Here is a 25,138-nt window from a genome sequence, read left to right as displayed (position 1 = left end):
AGTAATACGTGCTGTGCTTTGGAAATAGAAAATATCCCTTTCCCTCAAATCCATAGATAGTCATCTTAAGTGCAAGGACTCTTGTTCATTTATGCAGATTTATACAACTGAAGGAAGGATGGTATGTGTTTCTAGAAATATTTGCTTTATTATAAGATATGAGTGAGGTGCCTTTTTTTTTCTTTTGAGAATTATGTTTTTTATTTTATTTTATTATTATTTGCCCCAGTGCTCATTTTCATCCTCTTCAACAGGAAGAGTGTATGGTTGAAAAACTGTTATTCATGTAAGTTCCTCCGGAGGCTTAATCATCAACACATTGCCTTGGAACCAGTCTGGTCTTTTCTAAATTAAATATCTGTGTCTACAACAAATGCAAAAAGTACAAAATGTTTCCGTACTCCTTCTACATCAAAATTGCCTCCTACAGGAACTAGAAGATGCATGTCAATGTGAATTACCGTCTGCAACAGCCTCTCTCCTGGCCGCTCTGGGGTCTTGCACACAAAGGGTGAGAGGGGCGTGGGGAGGCTGGAGAGCATCGCTGCCCCGCCTGGCCCGGCGACGCCCGCTCCGCAGCCTGCTGGGCAGTGAGGTCCAGGAGCACCCTAAACTTGGAGCTCGGGATATTTCCAGGCCACCCAAATTGCCGTCCTACCCCAGCGAGGCAGAGAGGCGCGGAGTGCGCGCGCGAGCTGAGTGAGTGCTTACGTCGCAGCGAGATCTGTGCTGGGATAATTAGAGAGGAGTTGGGCTGAGCCGAGTCCTCTTTTAGCAGCAGCAGCCGGAGCCGCCGCAGCAGCCCGGAGGGGCGCGCCTGACTCGGACCGCTCGAAAGAGCCCCCCGGAGAGGCCCGCGCGGCGCAGCAGCCGCCCCGCTGTGCCCACCGCCCGGCTGCTCCGGAGGGCGCACAAAGGCGGTGGCCGCCCGAGTGGCCTTCTCCACCCAGGCGTTCGGGTCCCGCTCCCCACCTTCTCTCCCGAAGGCAGAAATGGCAGGGCCAGGCGAGGACCTGGGACAGCGGCGGCTCTAGCCCTGCGATCCCCACCCCTGCTGCTGGGAGAGGCGGCGGGCTGCCCGCGGAGGATGTGGCCGCGGCCGCTCCCGAGCGCATCTTCGGCCTGGGTCCCCGCCGCCGCCCCTCTTCTCTGCTCCTTCCATCCCGCCCGGAGGAGTTGATGCCGCTGTCGCCGCCGCTGCCGCTGAAGCCGCGGCTGATGGATGCCTGGGAGTGTCGCATTGCTTAGCGACCCCGCCTCCGGGTTTGCTGGTAGGAGCGGCTGCTCTTGCTTCTTTCTTGCTTTGGGGTTTTATGGAAAAGATAAGGACATTTTTATTTTATTCTCCACAACGCCCTCCCCTTCTCGTTTTTGAAATGTGCGTTCCCAGAGAGATCCCCGATCCTCTACCTCCCCTTCCCCCCTTTTCCCCCACCTCGCAGCAAGTCCGTGGAAATGAAGGGCTAGAGGAAGGCAGAAGTTGGGGGTGGGGTTGGGGGAGCCCACACTGGTACCAACGCCACCAGAACCCCTACTGGTGCCTTATGAGATCACGATGTATCTCAGAGGGGAGGTGGGAAGGTGCGTTATCTGCAGAGTCTCCACCTAATTGGATCACAATAATCTTAAATAAATCCCACAAATATGCCTTTTAAAAATAGCTTCTTTGAATAAGTAGAGGGAGAAATAATCTTTCTCCCCCCTCTTTCTCTCTCTCTCTTTTTCTTTCTGGCAAAGATGATCTCTCTCCGCCCTGGAGCTCAGCGCTGAAGAGCTACCTTATTATTAATCACAATTTCCATCGCCACCCCTGGCAGGCGTATCCTTCAGTAGGGACCGCAGGAACATTCACAGTGCAGGGGCTGAGATGTGCGTGGGGGTTGTTTTCGTTATATCTTGGAAGAGAAGAGAAGAGGACAGTACCAAGATCGGAACCACCCGTGCCAGGTGGGATTAGGGGTGATTTGTTAGGAGAGGGAAAGGACAGGAAGAGGAGTGCGGATCCCTTCAGGGGTTCCCATCTCTTTAAAGGAAAGCGAAGAGGGAGCCAAACTGGGGTGTTGTATTTTAGGGGGCGGGAGAAGAAGTTTACATCCCCCCTCCCGGTAAAGCTGGGGGAAAGCAGGAGCAACAGGGCACTTGACTGGATACCAAGACTATTAATTTCCTGTAGGGGAGAGGAAACAGGCAGCAGGAGGCCTGGGGGCTGGAGTGTGTGGTGGTAAAGGCTAGATTTGCTTTGGGACAGTCAACTAGGGCTTCTGAGTGAAGGCTCTGGAACAGGCAGAAACAATGACTCATTTGCAAGCTGGACTCTCCCCTGAGACCCTGGAGAAAGCTCGCCTGGAGCTCAATGAAAACCCAGACACGCTGCACCAGGACATCCAGGAGGTGAGGGATATGGTCATCACCAGGCCGGACATCGGCTTTCTGCGCACGGATGATGCTTTTATCTTACGCTTTTTGCGGGCTAGGAAGTTTCATCACTTTGAGGCCTTCCGCCTCCTGGCGCAGTACTTTGAGTACCGGCAGCAGAACCTGGACATGTTCAAAAGCTTCAAGGCCACCGACCCTGGGATCAAGCAGGCACTGAAGGATGGCTTCCCGGGCGGCCTGGCCAATCTGGACCACTATGGCAGGAAGATTCTAGTCCTTTTTGCTGCCAATTGGGATCAGAGCAGGTAAATCTGAAACCCAAACGTGTATTCTCCTTTAACTCTCCCATTTTCCAGAATTTACCCCGAGTAGTCTCATGATTTTGTAGATTTGATATTTTTGTTTCTTTGGCTTGGAGAAAAGAGAAACGAACCAGGAGATGAGTTTTTGGTAGGCACTCTGGGAAGAGAGGAGGGCTTGTATTTTTACTTTTAAAACTTATTTCACTAACACCCATTTACTACTGCACCTTTAAGGTTCTACCTTAACCATGTTATTGCATCGAGATCTAAATTACTTAACTTGTAAATAAAGCTTCTAAATGTTTCACCTTCTGAATAAGTTTATTGGGCTGGATAAACTAGTATGAAAATGGGGACAACTTTTCCTCCTTCTTCCTAAAAAATTTCTTAAACTAGATCCATCATCATGGCCATCATCATCATCATCATCATCCTCTCTTTAGTACTGACTTTTTAAATCTTTTAAGAGTAGCCTGATGTTCGACCAAAAGCAGGTAGTTTTGTTGCTTGGGAACATCTCTGCTTGGTGATGTGTAGAAGAAGGAATAATATTATGTGTGTCCCTTCAATGAAAGGGAGAGTTGCACTCTCTGTCACTGAGGATGCCTGTCGACACTGAAAATGTACACTGACTGGTGTATGTGTTCTACACCTGCCACTAATCTAAAGAATCTGTTTCCTGTCTGATGTGATTTTTCATCTTTTGGAAGGAAGTGGAAAATGTTCAGATGTGTCAGTTGGTGGACTTTTTAAGCTCATATGCTATTTACTAGAGGAGACATAATATTCTTTTTATCTACATTATTATAGAAAAATGTAGACAATAACACTTCTCTATCCTCAATCAGAACTGATTTTTCAGACTGAAAGATGTGAGAAATTATAAAGGCTCTTGTGTAAGGTAGTTTCAGTTAAGTTCAAAGTTAAATATATTTCATGGAACTTAAAAATGCTACCAGAGCTATGAATCATAACAAGCTTCTTGTTAAAACATTGGTGTATTTTTAGTTCTGTGAATGGTGACTTTCAATGCATCTAGTTAGTTTAAATAATCTCTGGAGCCATTGTGAAGACATTTACAGTTACTGAGAGGTCTTGTAGGTCTTAGAGATTTCCAGATAGGTTTTTGAGTCTTGGTATCTTGGAATGCAAATTAATATTTTTAATTTTTTTCTCTCATTTTATTGTGGTTTATTTTTCCCTGTCATTCCAGGTTGAGAAACACTCTGATTTTTTTTTAGGTAAATAGAAAGACAGACTACTACCTGAAGACTCATAAAGCTAAGAAACTCATACAGTTAGCTATTGAAAGAGAATAGAGTTTTGTTACTTACTTTGGTCGGTTAATAGAGATCTTACTCTACTTTTTATCAGGTAGCTTAAAATTCTAATGAATTATGACATTTTATTCATTGACCACAGTTTTTGTTTAAAAATGTTTTTTTCATCATAGAAGTAAATTGTAGGGTCATGCAAACCAATGACTGTGAATAACAAAACTGAAAAATTTTACTCAAGGAAAAAACTAATATTCCATATGTCAGATTGGAACTTTGTTAATTGAGCTATAGTGAAATGGAAACTATATGGAAATTTTATATTTATATAAATCTTGAAGTCGGTTAGAGATATTATTATGGAGGCAGATTGCATTCAGAGAGGCATACATATACATCAGACCTATTTTCATTTATTTCTATAAGTGCACTAATATTCATAATAATTTGTAAACCTAATTAAGATGAAGTCACATAGTTTTCATGTATATGAGAAGGTAATAATTCTGAATTTATTAAAGACACTGTTTTAAAGTTGTCTATCTCATGCTTCCACATACAGGGCAGGTAACTAGTAATCAAATCCTCTTCCTCTGGAAATCTACGATGGAAAGGGAGTTAATAATTGGTATATAGAATTACATTTTATTAAACTTACACATAATCTTAAATACTAGAATGTTGTATATTAGAACAAAATGAGAAACTGTGTTCTGTAGAAATATCCTGTCAAGATGTCTAGATTTATGAATTCTATTTCTATGGTTGGAAATAAACAGGTATAATCAAGAAGTTATAGCACAACAAGGCAAAAAGGTATACAAATGATTTAGAGCTTAGACGAAATTTCAGTTAAGTATCTTAAAAAAAATAATTATCTCTCCCTCCCCACCTCCTGTTTATCCCAAATCTATATAACCTAATGACGGGGATTAGTGACAAACAGATCTGTCCTTTTGGCACCATCTATAAACCTTTATCACTGGGATATGTGCATAAAAACCTCCTTGGCTCCCACTCTGAAACTCAAAGCACAGCTGCCTTTCTGTTAATGCCAGGATGTTACCAACCCTTCTCAACTTGAATGCCCTTCCTCTACCCCAAAGGCTCCTTGACCCCTACAGAAGTCTGCCTCTTTCCCTAGATGTTTACGTTACTATTATTGCTCTCTTACTCAGGTGGATATGGCACGTGCTAGGTCCTCTTGTCCCTCATCCCTTCCCTGTTCTGTGAGTCAGATGCTCTCACCTTCCTGGCCCTGATCCCACCAGTCCAGCGCTACCTGGATTTCTCCAGAAGACTGAATGTCTGAAAGTAATCCTGACAATATTCTTTGAGTTGTTAAGTGAATCACCTGGCTTTCAACAACTTTCTTAAAAAGTAGCCTGTTTTAAAGGAACAGTGTGTGAGAAGTGTAGATAATTACATAGGTAAATTCCAGACATGAAGTGGAAGAAAATGCCTCCATTTATTTGGAAAACAGATTACTTGTAACTTTCCAACTACAAAAGGAAAAACAAGATTTTATGAATCTTGAAAAAAATTGTAAAGACCCCCAACAGAATTGATCTAACAAAAAGACTATGTCATGTTATTATATTTATTACAGCACTTGAACTAGAGTAGATGCTCAATAAATATTTGAGTTGAATTGAGTTATGCATTTGTATAAAAAGAATTCTGAGTAGAGAGTTATTTGATATATGCTTTCTCCTATATCAAATTTGTAGGTGAGTTTTCTGTGCTCCACAGGACACTGAAAACAGTAAAATTTTGTGACAGTGACTATAAATAAAATAGTGTCTATTTCTGCTGCAATATAGTGCAGGTTATTTTTGGGTAATTGTAAAGAATTGGATGATTTCCAAAGCCTTTTTGAGAGACATGGCAACATTAAAAAGACTAATGTAAAATCATAATATTTATAGTGTACCCACCTTCTAACAAATCTAAAACAAATGGAAATACTCAAAGGTCAAAATGACTTTCAGTGTGGTCCGTGGTTCTTTCAAAAAAGAATAGGGCAGGCCCTGATGGCCTGGTACGTTTATTAAGCTGTACCTTGGAAAAGATTCATACAATTTTATCTCCTTTTAGATTGCCTTACATAATTTCTGACAACAAAAGTAAATGCCATGGAATTAAAAACGATTTCATTGTTACACTGCATCACGAGGAGGCCTTCATCCTCCATGCATTGCATGCTCTTTTCCTTCCTAAATGATAGTGAGCTGCTTAGGATTCAGCAAATACCTTCAAATGGTCCACACGATCTTATCCACAGAGTGTGAGGATAAAGTGCCATAGAGCTAGCAGAGATAATACTCCTTGAGGAAAAGAAGCTTGGAAAGAAAGTACATGGCATTCTAGGTCCTAGATCAGGCAAGCAGGTATCTAAGAAACTGAAATCCACTGTCACATAATTATTGGAAATATTGATGAGTAAAATTCTGTCACCTGAAACGTAACGATGATAAGAAGTGTGAGAGTTCACTTGTAAGTTGTGAGCCTGCAAGTCGTATTTTACTTCTCTAGATCTCATTAGAAGTATGTAGTTCGCTATACTTCAGTACAGCAAACAACCATTTCTCTGGAATATGGTTAATAGTCATTAGAAACAGTAATTCTCAGTAACTCTCTGAACTTTAGTATAGCAACCATTTATCTGGAGTCTAGTTAATGCTCATTCAAAAACAAACACAGTTAAAACCAAAATGATTGTTAGTATGATGGCAGTCCAGAAAGCACTGACCACCTTGCATGGTCTTTGTCTTATCATAGTGGACACTGATTACCACTTACAGCAGTGAAGCTCTGGAAGGGGCAGAAAGCTGAGTGGTCAGACATTGCCATAATCCTCTAACTTATCCTGGAATTTGCCCAAAAAACTTGTCAGTTTGCTTCTATTATGTGGCTTTTATAAAAAAGAAAACATTGTATAAATGGTAGCTATTTGTGGTTCAGTTTGAATTATGATCATGCTTCCATTTACTGAAATAATATGGCCAATATTCAGAATAGAAGATTATGGTGATGATAGCTTACAATTTAAAACATAGCCATAGACTACACTGATGTGTATTAATGCCAATCATAAAGCTATACTCATCTCTGGAATTGTACTAAAAATAAAATAAAATAAATATAAACAGGACTAGATTGAAAGAGTCAAGGGCATTTATCCAGATAATTATGGTGAAATATTCGTGCTCAGCAACAAAAAAAAAAAAGCAAAAAAATAAAAGAAGTTAATTTTTCAGCTTGATTTTTCAAGGATTCTTTTCTCAGTTTGTTAACATATTAAACAATTCCCAACTTTTTGCTTCACATTGTCGTACCTAGTGGCACAGTCAGAAGCCTTTCCATTAAAAATTTTGGAAGCATTGCTATGCTGTCTTTTGGGTGAATACTGGTTAGGGCAAAACCACAAATGGCAGGTGTGTATTTCATGCAACTTCTGTCCCAGCAGAGCTTCCATCTTGCTTCCTTTCAGGGAGACTCTTCAGCAAATCCTCTGGAAACTGAAACTTATCCCAAACTGCACTCCTGTACATGTCATGGAAAACAGGGGAGGAAAAATGTTGTCCTGAGAAATGTTAGATGAATATTGTGATGAATCTCTGTAAAAATAGGACAATCTCTAAAAACTGGGGCAATTATGCAATAATTAGTAAAATAAACCTGAAATAACAGCAAAAACTTCCAGTGCCAACTTTCAGTAGGACATTGACTAAGTCTGGTCTGAGCCAAGCTATTTCCATGTTTCAAAAGCAACTTTAAACAAGACAGAGAAGCAAAGGATTTGAGGTTACTACAGTGTTTTGAAAGGATGCCTCAAAAGAAATGTTTAAAGATATTTTAAAACATGAGTCAACAGTGAACATTAACAAGTTATCCTTGGTAAATTAATACATTTCCTCCTTTCCGAGGGAAAGATTAAATTCTCTAACTTTACTGAGGGCAGGTACATCGATGTCACTATTACAGTAAGTGGAGTTATTAACATGAAGGAAAGGATACTCCGGTATGTGGGATTCTTATGATATCATATAACAAACCGAGTGATTAATATTTTAGTCAAATTAATTGAAAAAAATACGCTTTGGTTGAGCAATTGCTAGGTGTGTAGAATTTTAGTAGGTGCTAGGGGCAAATAAAGACACATATTTTGTATTATTAAGTGATATGTAACCTCCCTGGGAAGAAAAAGCATGTAAAGCTGAGTAACTATCAGAGGTCATATGCAGTTAATGAGGATACTGTTTACCAATGCTAGAAGTTGGGGATGGACGGGCAGCTGTGGGCTACTCAGTGTTGTGTAGGAAAAACAGTGCCTGCTTGTTTAACTGAATTCAACATTTATTGTTCCATTTTCATTCATTATTCATTTTAAAATAATTCTATATGTGTTGTAGCAATTAAGTACTTTGCTCATGATCACACAACTAGTAAGTGAATTAGTAACTTTTTTTTTGTGTGTAGACAGTTAGCAACCTAAATCTAGGAAAAGACAGATGTACAAAAAAATCAAGCTCTGATAATTAAAGATAATTCCATCTATGGTTTAGAAAATCTTGATTAAATGTCACAAATACAGGCAGGAACAGAACGTCAAGGTGGAAGAATAAACTTTCTGAAGGCAGACTTTACTAACTAGATGTTTGGTTAGAGTTCCTGGCCCTGATAAAAAGAGTTGCCTTCCTGATGTGTTTGTATTCTCCCAGTACAGTTCTGTTTTATTGTATTTTATATTTTTGGTGACAATAAGTGCAAAAGCTTTTTCTTTACCCAACTTCTTCAAAGAAAAATATTTGGCCCGAAGATGTTTCATTTCCAATGATTCTCTTGTTCTTGCTCACCTGCATTCCTACAGCAGTAAAATTGAAGCAAGTCTCAGACATCTAATCTTCTGTGCTCAGTGATACAAGCCAGAGAGATGAAATTTCAAGAGTTCATATTTCCTCTAGGGAGGTGGATTTAGCCATTTCTTATTCAGAGTCCTAGGATGTCTTATTGCTTTTCCTCTACCAAAGCCGCCTACTGTAGTGAGGCTGGACAGTGCCAGGGTATTGACTTCCTGATCTCCTGTCATCTGACATACATATTATGCTACAATGAAAAAGCAGACCAGGCCAGGCACGGTGGCTCATGCCTGTAATCCCATCACTTTGGGAGGCCAAGGCAGGTGGATCACCTGAGGTCAGGAGTTGGGGACCAGCCTGGCCAACATGGTGAAACTCCATCTCTACTAAAAATAAAAAAATTAGTCAGGACTGGTGGTGGGCGCCTGTAATCCCAGCTACTTGGGAGTCTGAGGCAGGAGATCGCTTGAACTCTGGAGGTAGAGGCTTCAGTGAGCTGAGATTGTGCCATCGCATTCCAGCCTGGGGCAACAAGAGCGAAACTCCATCTCCAAAAGAAAAAGAAAAAGCAGACCAGCTATCTATTAATCAAACTCTATTCTGAGTAGGAGGCACCATGGGGTGGAAAAAAGCACTGGTCCTGATCTATGTGGGTGGAAAAAAGCACTGGTCCTGATCTATGTGGCATCAGAAAGACTTGACCTCTAACCTAGGTTCCTCTTTTTCCTATGGTGATTTTGAGCAAACTTTAATTTTCTTTTAGACCCTCTGTCCTAATCTGTAAAATAAGAGGAAGAAATCTAGCTCAGAGACATTGCAATTGTTATGAGATTAAGATAATGCAATTGAAATTGCTTTGGAAACCTTAAACTATTACCCAGATAGACATAATATTATTATTATTACCACTCACTAATATAAAACACCTAGAAGAGTTCATCAGCTTTAGCATTAACAATGCCCTGAGGCATTAATAAAGGTAATTCTTCTCCTTTTTTCCCTCCCCCAGCACCTTCTACTATGAAGTGCTTCAGACATTAGAAAATGTGGCTTAATGAAAACTGAGGGGTGGGGGCAGCCTTAATGAAGAATTTAATAATGGCTGATTGATTTAGTGATGAAGGGAAAATGCTGGTGTTGTGCTACTCAATGCGATGCCAAGATGCCAGTTTTTTTCTTGTTATGCTGAAAAGGTTGAAAAGTAGAGGGAAATCACCTATTTGTCATTAAGTTGATCTTTGCACTGATTGAAAGCTATGGTAGAGGAGGAGACGCTGTGAACCCCGACAAAGAAGCATGGGTCAGGTAGTCACCAAAAAAACTGCATGGCCAGAGGCAGGAGAAGAAGCTTCTCTGATCTAAAAAATCGAGAGGGCCCTTGGTTGCCGGCAGGGTGCAGCCTCCCCACAGTGTGGCAGGACAAGGCTCTTGTCCTCTTTCTGGTCCAGGAATATGTTTTTTATTGCCCTTTGGGCTGTCAGAGAAGCCTTAAGTGAATGTTATAATTTTAAAATGATGCCATTATGGAACTTCGATGACTGCTGTAGGTAAAATAAAGCAGCATGGTCTGTGTCCTTGGGAGATAATTCAATGTTAACACATATGATTGTGTACCTATAGTGTGCAGGGCACAGTATTTGGTGCTGGAGATAGAAAGTGGTATCAAACAGTGAAAGAGTTTTAAGCTAAGCTTATATGTCTGGGGCTATAGAACAAACACTGAAACACTAGAATTCAGATTAGGAGAGAGAGAGGACGCTGAGGTATCCAGCAGGTAAAGACAATTTTGCAGAGCAGGCCAAGCTGGTGGTGGGCCCAAAGAAGGGTAAAACTTAGGTGAGGTGAACAGGAAGGGGGGTGTTCTCTATGGATTTAAATGAAGATAAAGCATCTGAGTGTACCAGCTTGTTGGGGCTTGGATATGACAAGACCTTGATGGCTGGGATGACCCTGTGCATGGGTGTACAAAATAAGAAGTATGGTTATTAAGGGAATGGTGCAGTTTTGAAAGAGCCATGGGGGAGTAGCGTTGTGTGTAGGACAATTTTTCAGGCCAATTAATGTTTTAGGACAATTAATCTCACAATAGAGGTTAGGCAAGATTTCTGGAAGAGAAAGATAAGAGAGAAAGAAAAAGACACACAAGTACCATTATATTAGGAAATAAAGCTAAGATTCTAGTAGAAAGAGTTAGATGCCAAAAATGTATAAATATAAAAGGCCAGAAAAATATTTAGGACTTGGTGAATAAATGTAGAGGGAGAAAGAAAGGGAATATTTGAGAATGATTCTTCATTAATTAATTAATGTAGGCAATCCCAGAAGAAAATAGGAGGCACTAAATTGAGTTACACTAACATATTTCAGGTAGCAAGGAGTTAGGTAGCACTAAATTGAGTTACACTAACATATTTCAGGTAGCAAGGAGTTAGGTAGCACTAAATTGAGTTACACTAACATATTTCAGGTAGCAAGGAGTCACTAAGGTGCTGATGTTCAGATGGGAACTAGAAAGATGAGGATGTTGCACAGGACTGACACTAACTCTGGGGACATCGAGCCTTCACCAATGTATTAGCCAAGGGGATAAGTGCATGATTCGGTAACTCTAGGAGCTACTATAGGATGACAACAGGGAAAAAAGTCTTATTTCTACATTTGGATGATTGCAGCAGGGAACCAAAGATGAAAGATAATAGAGTGACCAGAAAAGTGGAAGAAGAAAAAGTTCAATGTAGCGTCACAGAACCAAATAGAAGAGTTTCAACAGCAATGATCGCAGCAAATATATGTCATTTCTATTATATGTCAAGGACTGTTAAAAACTTTACATATATTATTTTATTTCATTTTTGTCCTCACAATTCTATGAAGTTAAGAGTAAGTGGTTAAAAACTACAAAAAGCAAGTATAGAATATGTGATTGTTGAAAGAGCAAAAGTCATACAATTGTAGCAGTCATAGAAGTTAACATTTACTGTTTGCTGGGTGATGCCCATTGGGCTATTTTACATTCTGTTCTACGAGGTAACTATTAGTATCACCACTTTTATAAGAGAAAATGGAGGTTCAGCAAAGTTCAGTAACTTCAAGGTGTGTGAGAACAAGCTAAGATTAGAAGAATAATCAAAGATCCCCATTTTTTTTCTTTGATATTTGTTAATACTTGTGAGTTTTACGTTAAAAAAGACTTATAAGTTACGTAAATGTGCCCAAATAATTAATTCATGAATATATATCCTACTCTGCAGGGAAGACTGATTTCATAACTGAAAAATTTCAAGAGGGATTAGATGTTTTCCTTCTGGTTGCACAGGTAGTACATAGTTGCTGTGGGTATCAAAGTCTTCCCCATATGTTGCCAGTGTGTTCTAGCAGCTTTGATTCTTTTCAAGAGCAGTGGTCTACATAATCTGGTGTCAGTTGTAAAATTTCTTATCTGTGTCATGATTTCTTCTTACCACATACACAACATTCTTTTCACAAATTCAAATTTTACTTAATGCTATTTTGGGAAGCACAATCAGGAATCAAGAGCTAAAATAATGTGCTAGTTTTCATTTATGACTTTCTTTCAGCATACAGAGAACAATAGCAATGGTGGAACTCACACAATTTCAATGTAAATCCTAAACATGACCATGTAGAATATTTCATTGTAGTGACCTCTAATTTGTATATTATAACAGTTAAAATAATTTTAAAAAGGAGAGTATGGCAGGAGTCCTGAAGAGATAAAATTAATAGATGCTGCATTTCTTTGGAAGATATTTTACAGGTTTTGGCAAGATTCTGTGTAGTACTGTTCCGCTGAGGAATAGCCTGCTGAGCTGCTAATGATAATAATGTGAGATGTTTGTCAATAGAGGACTGGAGTTAAGTCAAGAGTGGTTTTGACCTGCCCATTGAATGCAGTTAGCTAGTACATTTTTATGTTTCTTTTTTCTGAAATTCTACATTAATATGATTTATATAAAATTGTTTGATTCTCTCCTTGGAGCCAGATACTGAATTCAAAAAAGGTGGTTAGACTCATTTTTGAAAATTTTGCAAACCTACTTTTCTTTATTGCTGTTTTGGGATTTGCCTTATATTATTTCATTTGGAATAATGATATACGTATAAACATTTATGTTGATTTTGAAACAGTTTAGAGGAACCATACTTCAAGTGTGTTATTTAAAACAACTTCCCTCTTGTTTTCAGTCCTTAGTGGTACTTTGATTAATCTTTACTATATACAATGTCTCATCCTTCCAAAGCTGATTTCAAATTCAAATTTTATTTAATGGCATTTTGGTATTAATGCTATTTGATTTCTTATGGGTAACATAAGAATGGCGAACCTCATAATGAGGGAAACCTTTGAAGTTGGACTTTTCAAATTCTTAATTTTCTTTACCACGATATTATGAATTTCAGAAAGTAAAACTTTCTTTTTTTTTTTTTGGTGGGGGTCTGAATTTCAACCAGAAATACAGTCTTCGTGTTTCAACTTTCCAGTGTGTATGTTTATAGGTTTCAGTATCTAATAGTGTGTCAGGCCACTATGTTTAAAATGGAGGTAGGCCAGCCATAAAGTGACTTTTAAAGGTGTTCAGCCACATATGTTTCAGAGATTTAATAACAAGTACATAGTAGAACTCTATAAAAGTTTTATTATTTTATATATTCAGGTAGTTTCTTGGGTGCCATATCCCTAGGCCTTTTGGCTGTTGCCTTTTATAATAGTAATAGGTTATACTAAAGATTATCATTTCTGATTTGTACTCTGCCTAGTACACTATATGGATACCATTGTAACAAAAAGTATGCTATGTGTGTATTCCAACCAACATTTACTGAACACCTGCTTATACCTAGTATTGTGCAAAGTTGTACAAATATTTTCATTTCTTTGATGACTCTCTGGTGCTGGCCCCAACCCTCCCTCAACCACAGCAGTAGATAGTGAGAATAGCGTGAGATAGTGATAGTTAACTGATCCTCAGAATTATAAATCAGTGACATATCTAAGACCATACGGCTAATGAGGCACAGGGCAGAGATTGCATCTTGAAGTCTTCTGACACCATGCCCTGTGCTTGATTAATGCTAGGATTCTAAACAAGATTATCTTCCAAACTGCCGATTTTACAGATGAAGAAATTAGGTCCTGAAATGATGAGAAATTGCCCGAAGTTCTAATATTAATTATTCTTTCCTTTCTGAAATACTAGGCATTCTCCTAGCACCTCCAAGTGGTTTTAGAAGTAAAAATGGACCTACTCCCTCGTATATCTTCACTAATGAGACCATAGGAATAGTATCCTATGATATTATCATAGGATAGTATCATACTATCTTCCTAATGAGACCATCATTTCCACTAACTGGGAGTGATTTCCACCTCTAATCCACTCTCCTCCCCATCCTACCTTTTCCCTGAGGTCCAGATGTTTTTCTCTAGCTATTCCTGAAATTTCCCCTGAATGTCTCAGGGGAAAAAACTTAAAATGCATTGAAATTGTTAACTTCATAAATTTCTTCCATAAATTTTCTGACTCCTCTTAAAATACTGGTGTTTCTATGAATTCCCTTTTTAAAATAATTACCTGATATTTCTCTCTGCTCTGACTGCATTACCTCCTTCACTTCCTTGAACTTAGGTTCTATATGCTTTTGATTCCAGAATTTTCAGTTTTGAGCTCTCTCCTGAGTTTAGGATCCATGTTTTTCGGAAGCTTGCTTGATATATCTCTCTGAGTATACTATATGTTTCTCAAATACAATAAGTTCTATTCAAAACTTATATTTTCAGCCATTTCCAACAGTCTCTCATTTTTGCAGTATTGACATTGATTAAAAATTTTCCATGCATTCAGGCTCCAAAGCTAAAATATTTGTGTGACTTTTTACTCTTCCCTAATCTCAGTTCTCACATTGTCATGGTATAATAAGATTGTCTAAAATGCCACTCGAATTTGGCTTCTTATTTTTGTTATTGGTTCCATTCCCTTCATTGAAGCAATGTCTTAATCTCCAACCAGCGTCTTCCTACTGTAGTCAAGTCCCTTTTACAGGAATATAAAGAGCATTTGCTGTGTTACTGGAATGTTCTAGTAACTGTACTAAGGTGAAAGAAGAAAACAAAACAAATCAAAAAATCCAACCCTCGAATTTGGATGGCTTGTATTATAGTAGGTAAATTTCCATGACTTTTCCCACTTTTAATTATATTCATCTCCCTCTCTTTCTATCACTTCTACCTTTCTTTTTCTTGATGATCAAACTCAATACAATTAATTTGAATTGAGTAACTTTTATCCATAGCTGTCGTGCACAGTGTTCTCATTTATTGATGATACTTACTCAAATGTCATTCTCAGTTTTTTCAAATATGAAGATACGAAATGTCAGTATTACTGGGGCATTACTGAACCACTCAAAAAGTGTGATGCCTAGTTTTGGGTTAGTTGAATGAGATTTCAGCAAATCATAAGAAGGCCTAGAGGTAATTTCAGAAAATCATAAGAAGGCCTTGAGGTAAATTAAATGGTTATAAAATACGAGAAAGAACTGCCATATGTTTGGGCAGAATACATGTTAAATTCGATTATGTTCCTCAAGTACATATAAATTAAATCTGTGCCTAAAATAAGTTTTTAAACAAAATTATTTCCTTAAGATTCTGAAGATATTTTAAAGTGAATTTTTAGTGTGCTAGAAAATGTTTTATAGTTTCTTATAAAAGTGGTTGTCAGACCTAATTTAATACTTTTCTGTTGCGGATAGGTACACACTGGTGGATATATTGCGTGCCATCTTACTTTCTTTAGAAGCCATGATTGAAGATCCTGAGCTTCAAGTGAATGGATTTGTTTTGATCATAGACTGGAGTAACTTCACTTTCAAGCAAGCCTCTAAACTCACACCAAGTATGCTGCGATTAGCTATTGAAGGCCTACAGGTAGGATATGCAAATTACCTACTTCCTTGGTCTCTTGTGTTTGACTTCTTTTGTCTAATATGTTAGAATAACAAGATGTCTTATTTACAGAATAACAATAACAAAAATAATTGTTGTTGTTGAGCACAAACATTAAAATACCAACTGAACAAAGGATTATAGAAGAAACACTGAAGGATGAGAGTTTGTGACACTGATACAGTGCTCACTGTCTAAACATAAATACGAGTAATAAATTGAGATTTTTAATTTTGAAAATCAGAACAAGCAGCATTTTTTAGATTGTAATGATTAGCTATTTAGGCTTGTTTTTTGTTTCTCTTTTCCGCGTACATTAATTAGTTAAATATTTTCTTCATTATTTGATTTAACCTGGTGAATTTGGGATCTGATCAGCAATATGTTCAGCTGTTGGAACATCGATCAATATGTTTTTTGGTCTCTAAGATACAAAGACCATCTTTCTGAAATTTTCTTTAGACTTCATGGGTTTTTTTTTTGTGAGTGGAAAGAGCTGTCACATGGAATTTATATGGGAATGGAGCTTCTTCCAGTGAATAATATTTAACTACTTGGGAATTAGAAGATGGGAAATATATTATTATTTAGTAGTCTGTCATAAATCTGCTTTTGTTAAGTTGTTTTTAACTTCCAGGACGTCCTTCTATTCTCTCTCTTTGCTTTATGTTACTTTGCATATAATACTTACGGAATCGATTTTAAACTTGTAAAAAATATTTGCAAGTTAATCCTTGAGTGACATCATTCATTAGACCAGGGCGTTAATGTTGAATAAGCACAAGTCATCTAGATCTTTACTCATTAGTAATTTCTGACTGCATCTATACACACCTAAATTGATGACAGAGGACCTCCCAAAAATGGGCCACTTTTCTAGGTGCTGGAAATCTTTGATTTCTGCCTCTGGACTGAATAAGACACACTGATGTTTCTTCTTCATATAGGTTTTTCCTGATGTAGGCTTCCTGACTTGCTGTTGGTGAGTCAGCCTTGCTCCTGTCTTATCCTAAACAATGTTTTTTGAAAACTTCACAGGAACAGTTAATACAGAATGGTAGAGAGCACAAGATAATGCATGTTTGTAAATGTACATGTCATATAAAATCAGTCCTAACTTTGCCCTATTTCCAGCAATGTATATGATGTTCTTCAGTTTGTGAACAAGATTGGTTACCACCCACTGTGTTACCTAACACAGAATAGTAACCTAGCCTTTTGTAATTGTTATCCCTGTTTAACCTGTGTCTTCTCTTTGCACTAAGGCTAGGCTAGGCCTTCAGTTCCATGAAGGACTGGAGAACTCATATTTTTTTCCCAAGAAATTAAAAAAAAAAACTTAAAGAATAGATTTAGTATCTTGCTGTTTTCCAACCTACCTTATGGAGTTATTTAATAATAATGTGATAAGTCATTGCAGGAGAACAAACTGACAACTCGGAGATGTTTGGGAGCTTCCTTGTTAGCCATAACCACTATCAGAAATTTTTTAAGTGCCACATGTAAACACGACAGGAACTACACTTAGATTAAGCCTCTGTGCATATGTCTAGAGAAGAAAATAATCCCCATCGCTGCATGGGCCTGTGTTGGCTGCACATTTGGAGCTGCCTTCTCTCTATTCCCCACAAATGCCTCAGTCTCTTTCTCCTTTTTCTCAGAACACAAGACAGAGTAAGCAGGATTGATTTTTCCTGATTCCTAATTAAGAAGCCACTTACAAGAAGAAATCTCTTCCTGGGAATAAATTTGATGTGTTGCTAACCTTTAAACTCATTTTTGTTTTCAGTTGAAATTGACTTTTTAATGCTATATAGTTACATCTATACCTATGTCTGTGTCTATATCTGCATCTGTGTCTACATATGTGTATCTAAAAACAATGGTAATTTTGAATACGAATATAGAATTGCTAGAAATGTTCTGCTGTGACATGCATGATCTCATATTTAGTCTCATAGTGAAGTAACACTTTCTGACTTTTTAAATCAAGTTTCTATTTTACTTTGCATTTACTATATGAGAAATATTGTGTACCACTATATGTTTCATTCAGAATATAAATAAACATTTTTTCAAGATCAATATATGACCACAAAATGTTTGAAGTAAAGATACACCCACAGTTTTAGGTTGCTAAACACAGCCACCACCATACCAAGATCACCAGCTCCACAAAAGTAGTAAAGCCCTTCTAGTTAACCTAGTCAGGAAAATGAAGAAATGAGAAGATTTAAAATAAGTCAATTAGAATGTATGCTATAATTCTGCTATCATGTCACTTTTATTTAGGCGAACATACAGAATACCATACGGAATTGAACTAAAAATAAGAAAGTCTACCAGTCTGACAGCTAGAGAGAAAACTTACGTGCATTATAAATGGGATGTAACTCTGTTTTGAAGACTCCTTGTCTCTCTTTCTCTTGCGTTGGCTATAACCTATCAATCCAAATCATGAACCTACTTTTTTCTTAAGCAAAAGAGTATTTGAAGTGACCTGGCTAGAGATAGCACCCGATACCTTGTATAAAGATACAAGAACCACTATTATAAGTCCATACATAAATATAGTATGAGATGAATTAAGAGACAATGTGGAAGGGTAGAATACAAAATGTTCTAGAGGCAGACAGATCAGGATGTGGATGGCAACCCTGCCACGCATCAAATACTTGGGCACTTGTTTGAATCTCGGTCTACTCATTTATACCAATTTTCAAGTTTTATCATATTGGAAATGATACATCTTGTACCTGGCAGGTAATAGCAATGATTGAAATAATTGATCTGGATCAGCTCATTTTTTCAGGTGGCATATTTTTCTGGATGTGCACTGCCTTTCTCACAGTCAGTGACTACATAAACTGTGATGAATTAAAGTTGATTGACTTTGGGAATCTGAATATTATCATATTCTTTTGGTGCTCAGACTATAGATACACAGACTGTATTCTTATCTATAATTTTTCTGTAGTTAAATAGTATCTAGATATTTTTATGTTGGATGGCAAATAAAATACATTTTCATGGTAGAAGCAAAAAATGAGATGTTTCACCTGGTGAAATTTAATCTTTGTTTCTTTTGGAAGAACCTCCAGGCATAGCTGGAAAGGTGGGGATTATGGAGACATCCTTGGCTTTGAGAGTTGAGCAAAAGTTTGCTAAGTGGACAAAAACAGTAAGGGCATACTGATCAGAGCAACACTGGGGACGTACTCTGAATAATCATGCAGCTCTAGGGGGCTGAAAGTACAGGATGAATCTGTTTTGACATGGCTAGAATGAGAAGTGAATTGGAAAATAACCATAGGTGAGCCTGGGAAGGCAGGCTGAAATCTGGCTCTATGGCGTAAAAGACTGCATGCTTTATGGTGTGGTTTGTGCTTTCCAAATACATGGAGGCTTGGGACAGAAAAGTGTCCTAATTACTTCTCTGCTTTGGAAAGATCCATTAGATCAAAGGAAAGAGAAGTTAGATCTGGAGAACCCCACATTAACTTTGAAATAATTCTAATAGTTTCATTTTATAAGATACGAAATGAAACTTTAAGGAGTCTAAGATGCTTAATCAAATTTTCTCAGCTGACCTCAAGGTTTGAGTTTTGGTTGTCTGACTCCAAAGGCCAATGTCTTTCATGAATTGTGTTTCTATTGTTTCCAGGCCTGTGTCTAAGAAACAGTAGGTAGGCTGAGATCAAAGTGACTTCTTCCACCAATACTCAAATTCTCACATATTAATATAGGTTAAATTTATTTATTGTAATGGCCAGTACAGTTCCAACTAAAGAAGTCACAAATGGCTGCCTGTGGCTTTGGACCTTTTTGACACCATGTGGCAGAACCATTTTCTTTTTCCAGTGAGCCATTCCTTAAGTGACTATCAGCCTCCCAGTTCTCCAGGATAAAGCATGGAGGCCAACAGAAAGCCACTTTGCTGATCACCAAAGATACCTTTTATTAATATAACAACAAAGTGATAAACCATTCATAATACTGGTCCAAGGCAAGTTTGTATGCTTTCTCTGTGCAAAAAATCTTCAAATGTTTTCAAATATAAAAGACAGCAACCATTTTTACCAACAAATTGTATTTCTTTAATAGGTAAGGCATAACATCAGATTTTTTTGTGTGGAAGGAAAGTATTCAGGGTGGTAAAAAGAAAAAGGAAGAAAGTATTTAGCCTTCATATGTCAGAAAAGAAAAAGAGAAAATTGTCTTGTTACTTACAAGAAGTTAATTGATTAGGGTAGTCATAGAAACAGGAAGTTTCTTAGAAAATCAATACAAGATTAAGTGAATGTGACTGGTAGACTAAGGTATCTGCCTGGGAAGCTAACGAAAACACAAATTGTTTAGAAATGCTTACAACAGTTTAGACTGAATTTACGGTAAAGTTACGTGCTTTTTTTTTGTTTGGGGGGGAGGGTTATTCTTTCTCTTTAAAAAAAAATACCCCAAAACTCTTTATTAATGAGAAACTTGGATTCTTTTATAAATACCGAATCTCCCAATTTGTAGATTTTTTTAAACTTGTTTTAGATTTACCTCTGTTTTCTGTTGCCCTCGAGACATATTTATCTGTTTTTCTCCCTTAGCTCTGCCCTCCTGGGTCTCCTGTGCTTTTGCCTTCACAATTTCACAGAAATCCCTGAACTCCATCTGCCAATAAGTACATAATGTAGTCAAGACATGTCTTGCTGGCAAGGGGTTTGGCTATAACAAGGGATTGAATAGCTCTTTGAATTGCTACATGAGATTCAGATGTAGGGCCATCACAAAATGCCTAAAATAGTGCCAGATATTTTAAGAGCCCTTAATAAGTGGGACTTGTGACAGAATAAAGAATATGGAATCAACTCACTGGCCCTTTCATTTAACTCAAGGGTCCAGTGTTTCCAGCAGCCACCAATCTGCTAGCTCGTGTGTAAGGCAAGAAGTGCTGCTGCTACACATTCTGGCTCTAAGCATTTGGAAGCCCATTCCTACCTAGGGAATCTTGCCAAAAACAGAGGACATGCTAATGACTTGGAATATCACTGACCAAAGCTGGTGGGTGAGGAGCTCCCTTAGCTTCACTATAGCATTTGCTTCTTCAGTCCTCCAAGTCCTACCTATTTGTAATTTCTAACAGCTTTGAAATGGCATATGTGTGTGTGTGTGTCTGTGTGTGCACATGTGTGTGTAAGATGGTTAAGGGAGAGTGTCAAAAAGAACTTAGTGAGATATTGACTAAATTAGGAATTCATAATAAAACAAAAGGAGTCTGTGTTTTACAACGGTGTTCTTTGCAGTGGTTGTTAAGCTGCCAATAGTTTTCAGGCTTAGAATGCTTTGGGCAATAGCAGAAACCTCTTGTTTACAAACTACCTTTTAAGCTTAAGGCAGCATTATGATGCATTGATGGGAGGGGGTTGAAACAATGCCTGTCTTTCTGAAAGTGAACACACAGACTCATGAACTGTATTCATTCAGGCAGCCCGGTGGTGGGAACATTTATTTCCACATTTTGTATGCACAGGCATAACCACATTGAGAAACAGTGACAAGGGCAGTGTGTAAAAAAAGTGACATTTTGTTCATCACATGCATAACTGGCTGAGATAATTGTGTTTCCTTTTAGTTGTTACTTAACCTAAAACAAAATGAGTGAAAACCCTAAAGTTGCCTTATTTCATGGTTTGAGAATGTAGTTTGGCTGAGAGGTTTAGTTCTCAGAAGTAGGATGTTGTAATTCTTTCTTAAAGGCTGACAATAGTTAAAAGCTATATATATTATTCAGTCCCGAAAGCAGGCTAAGGGTTATATAACCTTTGATAATGGATTAGATTAATTCTGTGCATATATCTATGTATGCATGTATGTATAATTGATGTATTTTTCTTGTGTTAAAATTGCTGTTTATTTATTTTGATTAGTAGCTAAATCTGTTAGAAGTGTCTAGTTGAAGGAAGTGGGTGTCAACCTTGACAAAAAGTAAAATAGAGAAATGAATGCTCTACAGTTATTTAACATTTACTGAATTAAAAAGAATTATTAATTATCAATAAAATTTAATACTTCTACACCTTCAACCACTAACAATGTGACTTGTTATAATTTTGCTTCAAATAGTCAAATAATTGAAGTAATACAAGGGAAAGAAGACAACACTTTTTGGTCTGAGTCATTGAGCTAATGACAAATGGATATAAAAACTGAACAAAGCATATGAACCACACTGCATTTCATTTTACTGGCTGTTTAGACATGTCCTGAACTGGAGAACAAAAAAGATGAGGGAATGCAGGTTCTCCCTTATTCTTTTCAGCAGCAGTATAAATGCATCTTGATGTATTCTTCTTTCCCAGCAAAACCTCATTTTTTCCTCTCTTCAGATCAAAACTGCAAAATATGAACATCGATTTACCCTTTTAAAATACTAGTTTAGGACACAATGGCATCAGGATTTTCTGTAGATAGTGATAACATCGACATACTTATCTTCTTTTTGTTGCACTTTAAGTTCTGGGGTACATGTGCAGATCTTGCAGGATCGTTACATAGGTACACACATGCCATGGTGGTTTGCTGCCTCCATCCCCCCGTCACCTACATTGGGCATTTCTTCCAATGTTATCCCTCCCTAACTTCCCCACCCCTCAGTGTCCCTCCCCTACCTCCCCACTTCTAACAGACCCCAGTGTGTGATGTTCCCTTCCCTGTACCCATGTGTTCTCATTGTTCAACACCTGCCTATGAGTGAGAACATGTGGTGTTTGGTTTTCAGTTCTTGTGTCAGTTTGCTGAGAATCATACTTTCCAGATTCGTCCACATCCCTACAAAGGACATAAACTCATCCTTTTTTATTGATGCATAGTATTCCATGGTGTATATGTGCTACATTTTCTTTATCCAGTCTATCATTGATGGGCATTTGGGTTGGTTCCAGGTCTTTGCTATTGTAAACAGTGGTGCCACAATAAACATACGTGTGCATGTGTCTTTATGATAGAATGATTTATAATCCTTTGGGTATATACTCAGTAATGGGATTGCTGGGTCAAATGGAATTTCTATTTCTAGGTCCTTGAGGAATTGCCATGGTGTTTTTCACAATGGTTGAACTAACTTACACTCCCACCAACAGTGTAAAACTGTTCCTATTTCTCCGCATCCTCTCCAGCATCTGTTGTCTCCAGATTTTTTAATGATCACCATTCTAACTGATGTGAGACTGTATCTTACTGTGGTTTTGATTTCCATTTCCCTAATGACCAGTGATGTTGAGCATTTTTTCATATGTTTGTTTGCCTCATAAATATCTTCTTTTGAAAAGTGTCTGTTCATATCCTTCACCCACTTTTGAATAGGTTTTTGTTTTTTCTTGTAAATCTGTTTTAGTTCTTTGTAGATTCTGGATATTAGCCCTTTGTCAGATGGATAGATTGCAAAATTTTTTCCCATTTTGTTGGTTGCCAGTTCACTCTATTGATTGTTTCTTTTGCTGTGCAGAAACTCTTAAGCTTAATTAGATCCCATTTGTCTATTTTGGCTTTTGTTGCCATTGCTTTTGGTGTCTTAGTCATGAAGTCCTTGCCTGTGCCTATGGCCTGAGTGATATTGTCTAGTTTTTCTTCTAGGTTTTTTATGGTGTTAGGTCTTATGTTTAAGTCTTTAATCCATCTGGAGTTAATTTTAGTGTAAGGTGTCAGGAAGGGGTCCATTTTCAGCTTTCTGCACATGGCTAGCCAGTTTTCCCAACACCATTTATTAAACAGGGAATATTTTCCCCATTGCTTGTTTTTGTCAGGTTTGTCAAAGATCAGAAGGTTGTAGACGTGTGGCATTACTTCTGAGGCCTCTGTTCTGTTCCATTGGTCTATGTATCTGTTTTGGTACCAGTACCATGGTGTTTTGATTACTGTAGCCTTGTAGTATAGTTTGAAGTCAGGTAGCACAATGCCTCCAGCTTTGCTCTTTTTGCTTAGGATTGTCTTGGCTATGTGGGCTCTTTTTTTATGGCCATTTTCACAATACTGATTCTTCCTAACCATGAGCATGAAATGTTTTTCCATTTGTTTGTGTTCTCTCTTATTTCCTTGAGCAGTGGTTTGTAGTTCTTGAAGAGGTCCTTCACACCCTTTGTTAGTTGTATTCCTGGGTATTTTATACTCTTTGTAGCAATTGTGAATGGGATTTTGCTCTTGCTTTGACTCTCTGTTAGTCCGTTATTGGTGTATAGGAATTCTTGTGATTTCTGCACATAGATTTTTTTATCCTGAGACTTTGCTGAACTTGCTTATCAGTTTCAGGAGATTTTGGGCTGGGACAGTGGGGTCTTCTAAATATATGATCATGTCATCTGCGAATAGAGACAATCTGACTTCCTCTTTTCCTAATTGAATACGCTTTATTTCTTTTTCTTGCCTAATTGCTTTGGCTAGAACTTCCAATACTATATTGAATAGGAATGATGAGAGACGGCATCCTTGTTTAGTGCCAGTTTCAAAGGGAATGCTTCCAGTTTTTGCCTATTCAGTATGATGTTGGCTGTGGATTTGTTATAAATAGCTTTTATTATTCTGAGATATGTTCCATTGATAACCTAGCTTATTGAGAGCTTTTAGCATAAAAGGCTGCAGAATTGTGTTGAAGGCCTTCTCTGCATCTGTTGAGATAATCATGTGATTTCTGTCTTTGGTTCTGTTTATGCGATGGATTAGGTTTGTAGACTTGCATATGTTGAACCAGCCTTACATCCCCAGGATGAAGCCTACTTGATTGTGATGGATAAGCTTTTTGATGTGCTGTTGCATTTGGTTTGCCAGTATTTTATTGAAGATTTTTGCACTGATGTTCGTCATGGATATTGGCCTGAAATTTCCTTTTTTAGTTTTGTGCCTGCCAGGTTTCGGTATGAGTATGATGTTGGTCTCATAAAATGATTTAGGGAGCATTCCCTTTTTTTGTATTACTTGAAATAGTTTCAGAAGGAATGGTACCAGCTCCTCTTTGTATGTCTGGTAGAATTTGGCTGTGAACCCATCTGGGCCTGGACTTTTTTGGTTGGTAGGCTATTACTTGCTGCCTCAACTTCAGACCTTGTTATTGGTCTGTTCAGGGATTCAACTTCTTCCTGGTTTAGTCTTGGGAGGGTATAAGTGTCCAGGAGTTTATCCATTTTTTCCAGATTTACTGGTTTATGTCCATAGAATTGTTTGTAGCAATCTCTGATGGTAGTTTGTATTTCTGCTGAATTGGTGAAGATATCCCCTTTATCATTTTTTATTATGTCTATTCGATTCTTCTCTTTTCTTTTTATTAGTCTGGCTAGTGGTCTGTCTATTTTGTTGATCTTTCCAAAAAACCAG

General features: G+C 38.0%; 1 protein-coding gene across 1 annotated transcript in view; it reads left to right on the top strand.

The window, feature by feature from the left end:
* Positions 1–504: 504 nt before the first annotated feature.
* Positions 505–25,138, top strand: part of CLVS2 (clavesin 2) — an 83,662-nt gene continuing 59,028 nt past the window's right edge. The window contains exons 1-3 of the mRNA XM_032274892.1: positions 505–1,271; positions 1,738–2,681; positions 15,592–15,766. Coding sequence (XP_032130783.1) covers positions 2,293–2,681; positions 15,592–15,766 — 564 coding nt within the window. The 5' untranslated portion in view covers positions 505–1,271; positions 1,738–2,292. The remainder of the gene's footprint in view (positions 1,272–1,737; positions 2,682–15,591; positions 15,767–25,138) is intronic.

Source organism: Sapajus apella, unplaced genomic scaffold, assembly GCF_009761245.1.
Source record: "Sapajus apella isolate SASKATOON/1434 unplaced genomic scaffold, GSC_monkey_1.0 scaffold6, whole genome shotgun sequence".
Classification (NCBI taxonomy): Eukaryota; Metazoa; Chordata; class Mammalia; order Primates; family Cebidae; genus Sapajus; species Sapajus apella.
The sequence above is the reverse complement of the archived record's forward strand: the minus strand, read 5'-3'. Positions and strand labels throughout refer to the sequence as shown.